Raw genomic sequence first — 16,880 nt, forward strand, 5'->3', positions numbered from 1 at the left:
TTTGTTTATAAATGTTTTTACTTTTGATTAGCTGTACAGCACTTTGGTCAGCTGTGGCTGTTTTCAATTGTGCTCTAGAAATAAACTTGACTTTTCAAAACCATTACATCTGATTTGCTGGGCTTTATGTCACAAGCTACTCCGTCTGTTGTACATGAGTACAACAGTAGTTGTTAACATGCTAAAGGCCACAAGGCTGACAACAACAAAAAGAAAGACACAACCATGCAAGAAAATCCAGCATACAGCAAGCCTGGTCACCGACAAAACCAGCAAGCCTGGTCACCGACAAAACCAGCAAGCCTGGTCACCGACAAAACCAGCAAGCCTGGTCACCGACAAAACCAGCAAGCCTGGTCACCGACAAAACCAGCAAGCCTGGTCACCGACAAAACCAGCAAGCCTGGTCACTGACAAAACCAGCAAGCCTGGTCATCAACAAAACCGGCAAGCCTGGTCACCGACAAAACCAGCAAGCCTGGTCACCGACAAAACCAGCAAGCCTGGTCAACGACAACACCAGCAAGCCTGGTCATCAACAAAACCAGGCTGCCAACTCTCACACATTGGCCTTGAGACTCACAAATTAAGATCTAGTCTCACGCCCTCATGATGCCACACTTGACATTTCAGACACAGCAGTGCTGCTGGAGTTCCACTCTGCTGGACTGAGAATAGTCCACCAACCAAAAATATCCAGCCAACAGCGTCCTGTGGGCAGCGTCCTGTGACCACTGATGAAGGACTAGAGGATGACCAACACAAACTGTGCAGCAGCAGATGAGCTATCATCTCTGACTTTACATCTACAGGGTGGACCGACAAGATAGGAGTGTCTAATAGAGTGGACAGTGACTCGTACCAGCACAACACACACTAACACACCACCACCACGTCAGTGTTACTGCACTGCTGAGAATGACCCCCCACCCAAATAGTACCTGCTCTGTGAGGGTCCAAGGGGGTCCTGACCACTGAAGAACAGGGTAACAAAGTATCAGAGAAACAGATGGACTACAGTCTGTAACTGTAGAACTACAAAGTGCACCTATATAGTAAGTGGAGCTGATAAAATGGACAGTGAGCGTAGAAACAAGGAGGTGGTCCTTGTTGTGGTCCAAGGAGGGTGTGGGGAGGGTAGTCGTTCCTCCCACCGGTAGGGGTCGCTGTAAGACTCCCCGGTATTATCACAGAAGAGCAGAAGAGGATGTTCAGCCGCTGCTGCTGCTGTGGCTGAACATGGACGGTCGCGCTTTCGGTTCAGGTGATAATTTTACTAAAAGTCGTTTCTGCAGCTCCGTGTTGAGGTCATTACAGCAGCTGCGGCTGTTTGAGCTCAATTCAGCCTAAAACCCTGAGCTGAACTGGTCTGTAAGCCAATGTGAGCTGCTAAGCTAAGCTAAGCTAAGCTAAGCTAACCAGCTGCGCTAAAGTTGTATCTCCTGTAAAGTTTATTTTAAAACGGTTATTTTAACACAGTTTTTAAACGGTTCTGCGGATGAAGGGCTTATTGATCGGTAATGAGACACGCTGGTGCCGGTTTGGCTCAGCTTTCTCTCATTTGCTGCACAGAAGCGCGTTTGTTTTTAGCGTTTAGCCTCATTCCGTGCTCAGTGATACAGGAAGTGGTCAGTGATGTTAATGACGGACTGTCTTTGTTTGTAACGTTTAGTTTCATTTTAATGTAGTGAGAGAAATGATAGAAACCCAAACTCGTTTGAACGAGCAGCTTTAACCGTCCTTTGAGCTGATGGCGTTAAAAACTCAGGCTTTTTGCTTTTTAATCTTATTTTAGTGTCTTTGCTTGTTTGCTGTCAGATCCGTCTGCTCTGAATTTGATCAGATTTTAGTGAGTAACTCAGTTTCAACCCATGTTTTCGTGATATCTTTGCATTAAAAGTGTTTTCCTGGTGCATTTTTGTTAGTAAAGGTGCGTGAAAATAAATATAAGAGCCAAGTGTGACTACCTGCTGCAGACTGTAGGCGTTTTATACTGCAGCTGAATGTCTGGAAAACTTGCTGCATGTTGGTACCGGGATTTGCAGAGGAATTTAAAGACCAGTGTGAATCTCACCTGGTTAGGACACATTAAGGACATGTTATTGTTCTAACTAGGAACGCACCAATTATTATGTCTGATTCTGATTCTGATTTCTTTACAGCCAAATCAGCCAATGGCAGATTTGTTGGCTGATTTTTATTACCCAGTTTTTAATCCAAAGCCGCTCTATGATGTAGGTGAAAGAGAGCATAAAACGCTCTTCGTGCGATTCCAGAACTTTAGATCAGTCGAAGTTGCCATAGAAACAAGGACACAGTGTCATTGATGTGATCCAGCATGTAGTACCTTATAACTGTTTTTGTTTTGTTGTGATTGGTTTGTTTGTTTAACGCTACCATAACCCAGCTGACTTATGTAGGCTGGGGTAGAATAATGCGAGAAATTGAATCTCTTTCCTAAGTTAAATTTTTTGTTGTAATATCTGAAGATATTTATTGCATTTCTAAAAAAAAATACAATTAAATGGTCAACATAGAAATATATTTATTCAGTGATTTAAAAAATACGGTCAGCATTCTCAGCTGTTGAAGAAAAGACATTTCTGGATATCTAAAAGTCATACAGACAACATGATGGTCAGAGAAAATGCCTGAGAATGATTCCCACCCAATTAATACCTGCTCTATGGGGGTCCTGAGCGAAGAACAGGGTAACAAAGTATGCAGAGAAACAGATGGACTACAGTCTGTAACTGTAGAATTAAAAAGTGCTCGGTGATATAATTGATCTGCTGCTTGTATTGAGTTGCTGTGGTGCTCCTGGCGTCATGATAAGTGCCTGTATTATTCTCTTAGATATAAACCGCCGTCTGATTCTACATTCATTTGTAATGTCTGATATTGAGGGCACTGTGTGGATCGGTGGTCTTTCATTGAAAAGCTGAAGTTCAGATTTAGTGTTGGTTATTGTGACTGATCTAATTCAGCTGTTTCTTCCTTTAACAGGGTTCTCCAGCTGGAGAGGAGGATCTTCCATGAGAGGTGAGAGACTTTAAAGCTTATCTATACATAAATAGCATCATTGACTGATCGATAGCTTTAAAATGTGGTCAGTAAAATAATATTGCCTCGTTTTTGTGATAAGTTGTGGTGGTGTGATTAAGGATGAGTTTTTCTGAGCATATCGTGGATATGCTTTTTAAAGAACACTGAACTGCTGTTTCACTACAAAGAGATCATGATTGGCTGTGAAACGCTGAATAAAAATAAATGTGTTTAGAGTTTTTAATGCCAGGTTTTTAAGGCAGCAGTTTCAAACCACTGTAATCTATCTAACATATCTTGAATGTGTTTAGATATTGTAATATTATATTTTTGCTGTATCGCCCTCACTTGGCTGGGTGGTTGTACTGCAGTTCAGTGGAGTATATGTTAGAGTCTTTGTTTATGGACCATATCCTGAAATAGTTCAAACTGCAGTTGCATAGAATTAAAAAAACGAAGCATTCAGTCTTTAGATATTTTACAAGGATTATAACTCAAGGCAATAACAGAGATAGTAATGAGCTAAAGATATACCGAATCATCATTTATGGGGTACTTTCTATTGGGAAGTGTTTGTCCCAAATCTAATCCCTACATTTACAACTGTGATAGTAATACCTGCCGTTTTTTTCAGTAGTTTTTTTTTTTTTCTTTCAGATGTTTGATTTCTCTTAAAGTGAAGTTGAAAGGTTTTGATTTATCAGTTTTATTTTGAAAAATACTGTCCCATGGTTTCATGTCACTCCTGAGACAATGTTTTAGTCTGTAGGTGGAGCCTTATTTTAGAGCAAGAAGTGAGAGTGCATCCCTCTCCCTCTGTGGTTTGATCCCATTGTTTTGAAGTGAATGTGTCCCAAAGTGTCTTAATGCAAAAATATGATGATTTTATGTGTGACTAGCTGTTCAAAGCTGTGTTTTTTAGTCATGTACTGGCTGCATTTTTGAGTTCTGCTCAAAATTAGCTAAAATTATCACTACCAAAACATTCCATTTTATCACTAACAAAACACTCATTGCACTACCGAAACTTTACTAAATGTTTCAGTAGTGTTATGATTGTTTGTTAGTGACAAAATAGTGTTCAAATTTTTGTTTTAATAAAATAACCATAATTAAGATATAGGGTCATTCAAAGCAATAGGATTTTAGTGTACAGTTCAAGTGAGTTAAAAGTCCTTAATGTGATTTCACCTCTGACTTTTGAACTAATAAGGTAGAGTGATCCATATATGAAATTACAAGTGATGCACAATGATATTGGCGTCAGCAAAAAATCAGTTCAAAAATTAGATGTTTGGATTTGACCAATATTTCAAATTTCAGAAGAGCAGAATGTTTAGGTGACACTGGGCTACTCTGCAAAAAATATGCACATTTAATTATTTTATTTTTGTTGCATTTGTAACTCCACAGAAATATTCTGTACCTCTGTACTAGCAATCCAGGTAGATTTAGTCCCAAATTCAGCGTTGTGTAAATCGGAAGGTATGAACGGAAAAAATATCAGATACCAGCTTCTGCCCACAGTGCACCCAAAGAAATTATGTTAGTGTGTGTGCATGATGTTGGCTACTAGGTTAAGCTCTGTAAACTGTTTCTGAAACTAATTTCAGGTGCTTAACTGCAGCATTGTTGTCTCCCAATGACTCGAGCATGATAAACCTGCTCCTCTACTCCCAGGTTCAGGTGACTTTGACCTCTATGGCAGTAAGGACTCTATGTCCAGGAGAGGCAGTTTTGGAGATGAAGGTTATGATGGCGGTGGGGGGCCGATGAACAGACGTCTGTCCGGGAGTCCTTTTATCTCCCCTTCAAGGACAAGGGCAGATGACCTCATCAGCAAAATCAACCAGCAGCTCGACGTGCTCACACAGCTGGAGGGAAGCATGAACCGAAGGGGTCGCATGGACAGGTAGAGCTCTTTCGGAAGGCTTGTTGGTTTAGCATTCACTTCTGCAAGGCAGTGTGTTCTACAGTTTCACCCACAACATCTCATGCTAATTTCAGATGCTTGTCAGATGATCCTGTTTCTTACCTGAGAAGTCATAATTACAAAGTTTTTACATTCAGATCTTTGTAGTGGAAAGTAGGTAAAATCATAAAGTTGTTGTGCTTTTTTGGGAAAATTTAATTGATCTTTAACATTAGCTAGTTTGCCTTGCATAATCCAGTGGTTCTCAACCCTGCTCTGTACATTCCCTGCTCTAACACGCCTGATCCATCTTATCATCTAATTAACCCTCTGGGGACTGAGGGCAGTTTCGTTTTTGCATATATTCTTAAATTCACTTTAAACGCACTTGCATCCAACATGATATGCACGTATTATATATTGAAATGTTCAGAACAGTCTCCGCTCTCTCTATAAAGAGGCCCTCCTGGAGCACCGTGTAGAGAGATAACCAAATTTAGAAATTCTCGATATCTCTTGTTAAAACATATCTTTACTCATGTGGATGAATTGTTGTAGTGCTTGAAATTGGTTTACCAAAGTCTTAGGATCACAAAAGTAGTGGAAGGTATGAATAAAATCATAGATAAATGTTCTCCTCATCGCTTTTTTCCAAAAGTACTGCAGCAACTTCAGCGGTTGGAAACTTTTTACACACGATTTGCGTCTGTGTCCAAGTCGACTGAACGAAAAATTAAGTGTTCTTGACGTGATGGTTTAGTCTTTAGTGATTTTACGAGTGTCCATCGGTCAGTTTCACACAAAATTTAGATGGACACACTAATCCACCAGTTACACACAGTGAGAGGCAGATGGCTTGTCTCAACTTGTCTTCATTGGCTCGTAACTCCGAATGCAAGTCACATACAAACTTGCGATAAGAAGGAATGGAAAGGGCGACTCTACAGATTCAGGAACTGTCTAAACCATATTTCTGAGAAGTATTGTTGCAAAGATATTAATAGAAACACCAAGAAACATCTAATTTGACGCACCAGTGCATTCATCGACCCTAGAGGGTTAGCAAGCCCTTCCAGGGTTGAGGTGGATGTGTTGAAGCAAGGAAGACACTAAAAGGCTGTTTACATCTTGCGTGAGTGAAGTAGATGATTTGTTGCTTCCTTTAAACAGTTTCTTCTGATATTTGACAGCTTATAAAACAAAGGTAATAACAGGGAGGAAGCCTTGTTTAAGGTAGGTTACTGGAAGAAAAACAGAATGGATACATGTGTTGATGTGCTTTTTACAGAGCAAAGTGAAATCTGCTCATCTGCTCATGCTGAAGACGTATTTTAGTGAAAAATGTAAAAGGAATCCATCCGAGGTATATTTGTAAGACGTGCAGGGCAGGGAGTACTCCAATTATTTGTGGTCAAATCTGTGATTACTTCAAGTTGCATTTAGAAATCCACAGAAATCATTTCAGCTATGATGAAAGAGCAGAGGTCAGTGTCAAGTTGGAAACTATGCAGTTAACAAAGTTGCTTCTAAAGCCCTTGAGCCCTCAAGTTCTTGAACCCTTCCAATTGGACATGATGTCAGGGGAAGCAGCATGAAAATGTTTGCAGCCACATTAATCAGAATGCTCGTTGGACTTCCACAGCTAACCTTGTTCCATATACAAGTAAATGTAGCAAACCTTTGGCGGCTATGTGATGGTCTTCTCCTTCGCAGTTGATGCTTACAAATCTACCAACTAATTGCCGCTTCTCTTGAAAGGGACTTCTGAAAATTTCATTGCAAAGGTGAAAGAGGGTCCCATGACAACCCAAATTATTTCTATTAGATCACTTACAAATCATATCTGAACAACAAACTGGCTCATTGAAGCCTCCCTCCTTCTGCAGGTTTGACCAGTATGAGTCTGTCGACTCACGTTCCTCTGCCCTTGGTCCCCGCGATCTCTACAGATCCAGTAACTATGGTTACGATGACTCCTGGGGCGAGATGACGGCCCAGCGTGAAGGTGTGGGCTTTGGTCCAATGGGTGGACCTGGAGATGGAGGTGACTTCGACAGTTCCGCCTCCTTCAGATCCGCCAAAATGTGGCAGGCTCGAGATGCCTTCTCGGGCTCCGGCTGGGGGGCGGGACAGAGGTCCCCACACAGGGGTGGAGCACCAGGGGGGTACGGCTTTGGCGGTAGGCAAGATTCCTTCTCTGTGGGGGGTGGAGGTGGGCGGAAGGGAGGGCAGGACAAGCTGCCATCACTCCTGGCCCACCGCGTATACCCCACGAGTGGGGCCTTCCAGCCTCAGCGTGGCTCCCAGGACTATCCTGACCGGCACTTTGGAGGGGGCCGAAGGGCCAACCGACAACGCAGCCGCAAGAAACCCCTGAAAGTAAGTACCTCCAGCAAAGTGCTGGACTTGAACCATCAAACCCCGACCCACCCCACTCTCCACTCTGGCATCCTGAGCCTGAGGAGTGGAGAATTGTATGAAAGGTGTACACCATCTGCTGCAGTCTACATGTACTCCTCCACCTTCTTTTCAAAACTTCCCCCTGAGTGCCTGACCTTCTAATGTCTAATACACACTTAAAGGTTCTTGTAGAGCAGTGTGGGGCTTTGTTTACCACCAGACCACCAAACAACATTATTTTTTTTTTTTTTCAACCTGCTGTTTCTGAATTGATGAGTATGGGAGGTTCTGTTTGTTGCACTTTTAAAGGAGCATTCTGGCCTAAAACTAGAGTTACCTGTCGTATTATACATCTGTAGGGCAGCGTTATATACCCCATGTCCCTCAATTTGACAGAATTCATGATTTAATATGTTGTTTTCATGTTTTAATTCATCAGAGTTGTCTCACTAAAATACCCAGCATGATTTCTTGTAAATACATCATACAACTGTGGTGAATCCCTGTGGTGTCACCCAATTTTGATTGCATGTTTAGGCTAAATAATACAATCAAGCTAGCATTCGCATATCTCTGTCTTTGAACAAAAAAAGTAAATTGTGATTCTATTTTTATTCAGCACTAAATAAACCAGAAAGGTTTTTTTTTTTTAAATACTTTCAGCCAGAGAAAAGTAGCCAAATTGAGACGATATCTCTGTATCCAGTTAGCTAAATTGCTAACTTTAGCTTTTAGCTTGTTTTTATCATCTGATGAGTAATTTGTGTTGTTTGAATACCCCCATTTATATGGCAGTAATATAAGCTATCCGACTTCCTTCTGAACTCACCAGCTGTTACCTTCCCCAAAAATCCACCCCAAAATTTCCTCCCACCTGCAAGATACATCATGAGAAGGGGGTATTTTTTAACCGGAAAATCTTATTTTAGAGCAGTGCTGGTGCTGGAGATCCACCAACCTGCACAGTTTAGGTCCAGCTCTAATCAAACATACCTTGAAGGCCATCTGAATATCAGAGCCAGGTGTGTCGGATCTGAACTCCCCTGGGTGGTTGATCTGCAGGACCAGGATTGGGCCCCCCTGCTCTAGAGATTACTACTGCATGAAGGGAGTTGGCATGTTTACAACAGGTGTAGTAATGTTTACATGTTTTATTTTGGCCGGAGTGTTCCTTTAAGGTTGTTTATATATAGAGCTCAGAGTAGTTAGTGCAGACTATTCAGACATAAGAATGTAGGGTTGCATTGTTTTGTTTAATTGTTTTGAGGTGTTGGTGTACAATCATGTTGTCAGTTTGTCTTGACTTAAGTTGTCCAAGACTTGAAAGTGAGTGGTAAAGACCATGAAAGGTTCAAATGGTAGCCTGCCTGATTTAACCAATACGAAGCTTGAGAAAATATGGGATAGTAATTGTAAGTTGCAAGGTGATAACTGGAAAAGAGCGTTATTCAGGGTATACCTACTGTAGCCGGTGTCTTAAGCCCAGACATATGCATTAGACACGTTTTGGGAGCACGAGTGTTGGCTGTTGAGGGTTTGAAAGTTGACATTTGGATCTGCTAATATAGCAACAGGTGAAATCCCAGCAGGATGGACAGAAGAAGAGGAAGCACTCTGAGACTGCAACTGATGAGCCAGACTCTAAAATGGCCAAGACTGAAACTGCAGGAGACAAGACCAGCGATGGTACTGCAGTCTAATTTATCCTTTCACTCTTAATCTGTCTTTCTCTTTATCCTCAATTGTTTCCTTAAAAATTGCTATGTCTTGTTGTGCAGCAGGTCCAGCAAATCAGGATGAGGACACTAAGGAGACTGAAGCTGCAAACACTGTAAGCTTAGTTTTTATAGTAAAAGCTTTGAGCAACTGTCGCTGTTTATCACTGGTTAATACCAAGTTGAATTAAGTGAGAAAGGTGAATTGGCTCAATTCTAATAGCTAGCTGTGTTGTAGCACAGGGAACAGCACATTGTTACCACCATGTACCATAAATGGCCTTGAAATAGAAGAACTAGTAGATGCATGCAAGTACAGATAATCGGATACAAATTAGGAGCGATGGCACAAGAGTTGCCAGTGATTTGTAACTGAAGTACTGAAACATTGGTTTAATGATAGTTATATCATACGTGAGACACGACACACTGTTGTGGCATGGCAGAATTGACCTACTATGACAGCTAGAGCTTCTTAGTCTATCTAAACGACAACATCTTTGTTTTGCGCTCTATATGTACACATTTGATCCCCACCAAAAACAGCTTAAACAGTCACACATGGCAATTATTTTTCCACAGGCCTCCGAAACAGCAGCTGAAGGAAAAAGTAGTGGTGAGCATCCAACGAATCCTCTCCCTCAGTTTTACTCTAATACTCTTTCAATGCCTTTTCATTACTTAAAACTTAAAACTCTAAACTTTCGTTCACTCTCTTTTCTTCAGCTTTGTCTGCTGAAGAGGAACTTTCTCAGCTGAAAGAGAAGCTGCACAAAAAAACGGTTCCAACCTCTGCCAAGTCTGACAATGGTAATGCTCTCTCTGGCTCCCTCTTCTGTTCTTGCATGAAACCTTCAGCTGTATGTATCAAACGACAGACACAGTTATATGCCAGTTCCCAGGCCAACACTAAGTCTAAACTAAACTGGTGTTTTAACAGTGAAATACAATGGCATTGAAGTTTTAGTCCAAATGTAGGGTTAATCCATGGTTGAGAGGCTGACCTTATATACCACTTAGTATGTTCATAGACAAAATGTCCTAATGTTTTCTGGGGTGATGAAACTCAGCTGAACACCTTTCTGAGGGGCTGACGAAATGAAGCTCTGCAATGTTCAGCTCTGCTGAACACTTTTAGGATGCATTTGAGAGATGAAGCTCAATTGAATATCTTTAGGATGAGTTGGAGTGACAAAGCTCAGTTAAACACCTTTGGGATGGGTTGAGGTGAGCAAACGCCTTTGAATTCAATGCGTAATGGGATGATTTGGAGTGATAAAGCTCCACTAAACTTCATTGGGATGAGATGGACTGACTAAGCTATATTGAACACCTCATCTGAGATGAGTTAATGATGGAGCTCAATTGTGCACGTTTGGGAGAGTAAGGACACTTCAGTGAACACCTTATGGAGATGAAGTTTTTGAAACGAGTTGGACTGATGAAGATTTATTGAATGCTTGAATAAGCTCCACTGATCATCTTTGGGGTGAGTTGATGTAGAGAGCTTCAGTGAACGCCTATGGGATTGAGGTGGCGCTTCATCCATTACATTTGGGAAGAGTTGAAATGACGTTTGTGATCCAGAACAGATCGTCCAACATTAGTACCTGACCTCACTGATGCTCCTCTGGCTGAACGTAATCAAATCCTCACTGCAGCGTTTCATCAACATCTTGTGTAAAACCTTCCCAGAAGAGTAGAGGCTGTTACTGCAGCAAAGGGGGACAAACTCACTATTAATACCTTTCATTTCAGAGGAAACGCTGGATGAGAAAGTGTCTGGAGGCATTTGGACATATGGTGTATATCATGGGTCAAAAAAGTGTGAACAAGGTAGTTTTAATGAAGGCAGTTGCTTTCAAAGAAATAAAACCTTTTTTCAGATTCTTTTTTTTTTCTCATTTTCTCATGCAGCAGATCAGACAGATGAGTCTAAGCAGGCTGGAGCTTCTGCCACGGTGAGTTGAAAGTGTGTATGGAAGTGATCCTTCCCATAATGTGTGTGCGAGCTGACTCGTATTTGTGTCTCTGTGCAGCAGGACACCAATCCAGAAGCTGAAGGACAGAGCAGTGGTGAGCACCCAGCCCTTTTCTTTTAACCCTTAAAGTGTCATCTTGTTAAATATTTACTCAGTTTGTATTAGTAGAAATGAGCCTGATGGTGTCTTTGGAACTCTTGTGTTCAGTGCAGAGGTTTTGAAATGCACGTTTTCTACATCACATACTGGATTCAACTCCGTCCAACCAGAATTATTTTCCCCTGCTGCTTCTACATTCTATAATAGCGATTACACGTTATTCTTGTGTATTATTGACAAAGTGCTGAAATTAAGTGCCAGAAATTAAAGCCTTAAAGCTGAGAAGTCTTGTGATTTTGTCAATATCATTACATGTCAGGTCACATGTAAAACTGGCTTTTTGAAACTTCTAATCAGATTTGAGCCATTGGTTCATTTTGCTTGAATGTTTCAAATGATGAAAAGGACATGTTTGGTGTTTCTCTAGTTTTGCACTGAAGCTGTGAGGGGTACTGTAGATAACAAGTAAAGGACTTGAGCATACAGCAGCAGCCACCCTGAGGCACTGCTCAAGAGGCTGCCCCAAGCAACTTTATAGCTGCGGTTTGAGGTTGCTCATGCAGCTGAACTTGACCAATCCCGGCAGCCTCATAGCAGCAGTGCAGCGTCGCCCAAGCGGCTGGACCAGGCTATGTGGCTACCATACCTTGCTCTTTTAACGCTCTTTCCCCCTTCTCTCTTTCTCTCTCTGGAGCTCTGTCCATTGAGGAGGAGTTGTCTCAGCTGAAGGCGAAGCTGCAGGGCAAACAGATTTCCGATGAAATCAAACCAAAGAAGAGGCGAGGCTTCTTTGAAATGTCGGGCGTAAAGATCACTGCTCGGAGGTCAGATTCTCTCTGCCTTTAATTCACCTTTTTGTGTTTAAAATGTGTTACTCTAGAACACTGGTCCTCAGCTTCATACAAAGGGGCAATTTGGTCAAACGCTTGCCATGCCTGCAGAATACTATAATTAATTTATTATTTTTAATTTGTAATTGTTTTGTAAATTACGTTATTAGACATGTTATGGCGGAAAATGGTGGAATCCAAGAAGCCTGTATTACACTGAATGTGTTCTTGTGTGTCCTGTCCTTCTTGTTGTCTCCAGAATATCTTTTGTATGTTCGGTATGCAAGTTCCGCTCATTCTACAGCGAGGACATGGCAGCCCATCTGGAGAGTCAGTTCCACAAGGATGTCTTTAAGTTCCTGGCCAGCCGCCTCAGCAAACGCACCATGGACTTCCTGCAGGTATCTGAGATTTTACTGTATTAGCTGTGCCCACCAGTACCATCGCTGTAACCTTAATCAAAGAAGACTGGTCTCACACCAGTGGTAGGAGATAGTAGCCATATCAATAACTGTTACCCTGAAATCCAGCCATTTGGTAACCTGGACCGGTTATATTTGGTCACTGATATCATTGATCTGGAAATGTTTGTACTGTCCCATCCTCAGCACTGATGCTGCTACATTATCATTTAAACCAGGACTGCAAGACGAAATATGTAATAATTATAGGAAAACTACCTGATTTCTTTACAATGGCTTTGATAGGAACCAGGAGTCGTGTTCATAACCATTTCATGTAGTAACTTTCTGTGAGGGAGCTTTTAGAGGTGGACGTCTGGTTCCTATCACCACCACTGTGAACAATTCTGACTGCAAGTTTCTCTAGAAAAGAGCGTTTTACACCAAACGAATGACTCTGTTTACACCCTTAACCATTTACTTATTCAGAAATTGTGAAACAATAATGGAATTTATTGATTTGATTATCTCCATTTTTGTCACTGACTTTGTTTGTGTAGGAGTATTTGAATGTTAAGCATAAGAACATGGAGAAAACTGTCAGTAGGATAATGAATCACAGTGCTGCCATCTGCCAGCTCTACAAAGAGCAGGATCTGACCCGAGGTGGGTGTGTCTATTTTTTTCTTGTTGTTCTTCGTCATTTTTTAAATGTGTGTGTATGTATTTCTGACTAACTTTCCCTTCTACAGACATTGAAATGGAGCATTTCATGAAGAAAGTAGAGGCGGCTCACTGTGCAGCGTGTGATCTCTACTTTCCCATGCAGTATTCACTCATCCAGAAACACCTCAAATCTCCTGATCACAACTACAACCGCAAGGTAATTGCACACAATGTGTAGCATAGATGGCTATTTTAAAAATAGGGTTAATGTAGTATGTAAGCATTGTTATATGGTGTATATGTTCTCTTGATTCTTGGTTCTCCTCAGTGGTTCTTCCTCATGGTCTCGGTTTCTTCTCAGTGGTTCTTGCTCCTGGCCTTTGTAACAGTTTATGAATTTGTCATTATTGATAATCGGAGTGTTTAGTGACAAATGTATATTTTTGTCATTATCTTGTAGCGCATGATGGAGGAGTGCAAGAAGTCTGGTTTGACTGTGGCTCGAAGCATCCTGAACCACAAACCCATTCAGCAGAAACTGGAGCACTACCTGAAGGTGCGTAATATAAAAATAAACACAGTGATACAGACGAATCTTCACTATACTTCAGCCATTCTGTCAAAACACAGGCAGATTATCGGTCTGGCATTTGTTTTCTCAATATTTAGAAAAAAACATGTTGGATTTTACATTAAATAACTAATAATAAGCTAATATGCACACTGTTGTATAACAAAGGAGACTTAAAAAAATTGTTAATAAATGATTCCAGGATCACTAGAATTTTATTAGAACTTCATTCTGGATGTTAATTTTATTTGATTTTCACTCTGGACGTTAATTTTATTAGAACTTCACACTGGACGTTAATTTTATTAGAACTTCATTTTGGATGTTAATTTTATCAGAACTTCATTCTGGACGTTAATGTTATTTGAACTTCACACTGGATGTTAATTTTATTAGAACTTCCTTCTGGATAGCCCCTTATTCTAGATATAAATTTTATTAGAACCTCATTCTTTTTAATTTTATTTTAACTCCATTCTGGGTGTTAATTTTAGTAAAACTTCATTCTGGATGTTAATTTTAGTAAAACTTTGTTCTGGATGTTAATTTTAGTAGAACCTCCTTCTTGATTTTTCACAATTTTTACACAGACATTGATTCTGATTCTTCTCTCTCTGATTTCAGGGTGAAAACCCTTTTGCTGATGAACCAGACGACCAGGACCTCGAGGACTCCATGGTGATTGAGGCTCCAGAAGCTAATCCGACCAGTGAGAAACCAGAAGTGAAACAGGAAGAGGAGGAATCAGCAGGTTCATTTCCAGCTGAAGAGGCTTTAGGGAAGCCAGTGGAGCAAGAAAAGCAAGAGGAACATGAACAAGAGGAACATGAAGAGCCAAAGATAAAGCTGAAGGAAGGTGAAGGAGCAGAAGAGATAGAAGGAAATCAAATAAAAGAAGAGAAAGTGGAGGAGGGTGATGTATAGGGGGGACATAGGGCTCTCTAGTGAGCTTTTGGAGCTTTTTTCAGGGAGGGGGTCACAGTTACTCTCGTTTATGAAGATAGAACCGGCTGAACTTACGGACTGATAGTTTTAACCGTCCACAAAAATATAAGTTGAATGTTTATATTAATTTGTTCTTTTGTTATTGCTCTATTTCAGTTAATTTCAAGCTTCCGCTGGACTAGTCTTTTAGTTCAGTTCCAGGAATAATCTGACACTGTTTCCAGGACAGGGATTGAGCATAGTGCTGGACTAGATAATATTTTGAATTCAGATTTTCTATTTGAACAAAAAAAGTATAGTCCATGACAGGTTTAATCCCTGTTTAAGAAAGTCTGAAGTTAGAATTGGGCTGGGTTCAGAATAAGGCTCAGTGTCAAAGTTCAATAGTTTTATGGCACTGACTGAATTACTTTAATACTGCTGCATATCAAAATATTTAATATAATTAAAAAGCAGATTTCAACACATACGTAGTTGGTCTTATCAGGATCTGTTAGCCAATTTGCTAGACTGCTAATTGGCTGTCTAAACTGCATTTAATCGTCAGCATGTTGTTAACATCAGCACTATGTAATTACTCTGCAGTTTGTTGCGAAATATACTCACTGCCAGCACCTCATGCTCATTTTTAGTTTAAGCCACACCCACTTTGAGTTTTATTGTTTAGGAATTGGTATCAAAGTCAAGCCATCAGTGTCGAAAACTTTTTCAGTAAAACTTTAACTGAAGGGTAGAATCCTTAAGACTACATGACACATAAGCCTTTCATGATAACTGGCAAACCTGCATAAACATGTAGGAAGGCTTATTCCAACAAAGGTCAGTTTATATAAAGGATGCTTTTGTCACTTTTTGTCAGTTCACCTGAGCAAGGGTTGTGATAACTGACAGTTGTCAGTATGTCAGTTGTCACGGAAGGCTTACGTAGGTGTTCTGTAGCCTTATGAATGCTGCCCTGTAGTGCAGTGACCAAAATTTTAACAATACCTAGCCCAAGCAGTTCCAGAGCAGCCTGCACCAAATTAGTATGGATCCTCAGGAGCAGGGTGGGAGATACCTGCTGTTTCCTTTGAATATACCCCTGTGTCTCTTTCACAGTGAAATGGTCATTTAACGTAGAAACTGAAGATATTCGTGATGTTTCATTTCTTCTGTGATGTGACATCAATATTCTAAATGGCGCCTCAATATTTTTTTTTTTAGATCTGAGGGAGTTTGTTTTCTTTGTGTTTCCATACAAGGGCTTGTACTTGTTACATTTGTGGATGGAAAAAAGTTTGTATGTTCAGAACATTCTTCATTAAAGACAGTTATTTGGATATTTTTATGGATTGGAATTCAACATTTGTGAATAGGATCCTCTGAACTGATACCGCTTTTTCACTTAATCACACATACATACACACTTTACACCTATCTTTTATGAATCCCATTCTAAATCCATAGGTATTAATATGGAGTTGGTCCCCCTTTGCAGCTGTAACAGCTTCCACACTTCCACACTTCGGGGAATCTTTCTACAAGATTTTGGAGACTGGGAATTTGTGTCCATTCATCCAGAAGAGTATCTGTGAGGTCAGACACTTATGTTGGACGAGAGGGCCCGGCTCACAGTCTCCATTCTAGTTCATCCCAAAGGTGTTGGATGGGGTTGAGGTCAGGGCTCTGTGAGGGCCAGTCAAGTTCTTCCACACCAAACTCACCCAGCCAGGCCTTTATGGAGCTTTGTGCACTGGGGCTCAGTCATGCTAGAACAGAAAAGGTTCTTCCCCAAACTGTTCCCACAAATTTGGAAGCCCAAAATTGTCCAAAATGTCTTGTTCTGCTGAAGCATTAAGATTCCCCTTCACTGGAACTAAGGGTTCTAGGCCAACCCCTGAAAAACAGCCCCATATCATTATACGTCCTCCACCAAACTCTACAGCTGGCACAGTGCAGTCAGGCAGGTAACGTTCTCCTGGCATTCGCCAAACCCAGACTCGTCCATCAGACTGACAGATAGAGAAGCTGATTCATCACTCCACAGAATACGTTTCCGCTGCTCCAGAGTCCAGTGATGGCGCTTTACACCACTGGATTCTATCATGGCAACATACAGCATGCTGCAGCTGCATGCAGCTAATAATGCATTAACTATCAGGCCTAGTAAAAATATGAATTATTCAGTAACTACTATGAATCTGTCAGTTTTGCAGTTATGAGAGTGAACCCACATAAACAGAGTTTAAGGAGTTAATAAGTGATTTTACAGACTAGTTTCTCAAATATATCTTCATCAACAAATGCACGAAAGAGAAAATCATATACTTGTTCA

At 40.9% G+C, this 16,880-nt stretch overlaps 2 protein-coding genes across 6 annotated transcripts in view; one reads left to right on the forward strand and one right to left on the reverse strand.

Annotated features, from left to right (window-relative positions):
• LOC118797777 (immune-associated nucleotide-binding protein 13-like) overlaps positions 1-16,880 on the reverse strand; it is a 31,779-nt gene that overhangs the window by 14,328 nt on the left and 571 nt on the right. The gene's annotated exons all lie outside the window — the stretch shown is intronic.
• Positions 1,162-15,893, forward strand: LOC118797869 (A-kinase anchor protein 8-like). 5 transcript variants are annotated; one of them, XM_036557154.1, is made up of 16 exons: positions 1,162-1,264; positions 3,007-3,042; positions 4,726-4,957; positions 6,844-7,336; positions 8,926-9,043; positions 9,136-9,188; positions 9,655-9,688; positions 9,799-9,882; positions 10,990-11,033; positions 11,112-11,148; positions 11,848-11,977; positions 12,243-12,384; positions 12,945-13,050; positions 13,137-13,267; positions 13,511-13,606; positions 14,246-15,893. In XM_036557154.1, exons 1-16 carry the CDS (start codon positions 1,240-1,242, stop codon positions 14,543-14,545), a joined length of 2,061 nt encoding a protein of 686 aa, XP_036413047.1. In that variant the 5' UTR covers positions 1,162-1,239; the 3' UTR covers positions 14,546-15,893. The 5 variants fall into 5 exon arrangements, with proteins under 5 accessions (XP_036413047.1, XP_036413048.1, XP_036413049.1 ...); XM_036557155.1 differs by having other exon boundaries at positions 11,115-11,148; XM_036557156.1 differs by having other exon boundaries at positions 10,993-11,033.

This window comes from Colossoma macropomum, unplaced genomic scaffold (assembly GCF_904425465.1).
Source record: "Colossoma macropomum unplaced genomic scaffold, Colossoma_macropomum, whole genome shotgun sequence".
NCBI classification, from domain to species: Eukaryota; Metazoa; Chordata; class Actinopteri; order Characiformes; family Serrasalmidae; genus Colossoma; species Colossoma macropomum.

What these genes read in the sequence shown, in the direction of transcription:
- LOC118797869 (XM_036557154.1), top strand. Translation starts at nt 1,240, where the DNA reads ATGGACGGTCGCGCTTTCGGTTCAG. An exon ending in AGGAGGATCTTCCATGAGAG is followed by an intron (nt 3,043 to 4,725) that starts GTGAGAGACTTT and finishes CTCTACTCCCAG; the next exon opens with GTTCAGGTGACTTTGACCTC. An exon ending in GCACCATGGACTTCCTGCAG is followed by an intron (nt 12,385 to 12,944) that starts GTATCTGAGATT and finishes TTGTTTGTGTAG; the next exon opens with GAGTATTTGAATGTTAAGCA.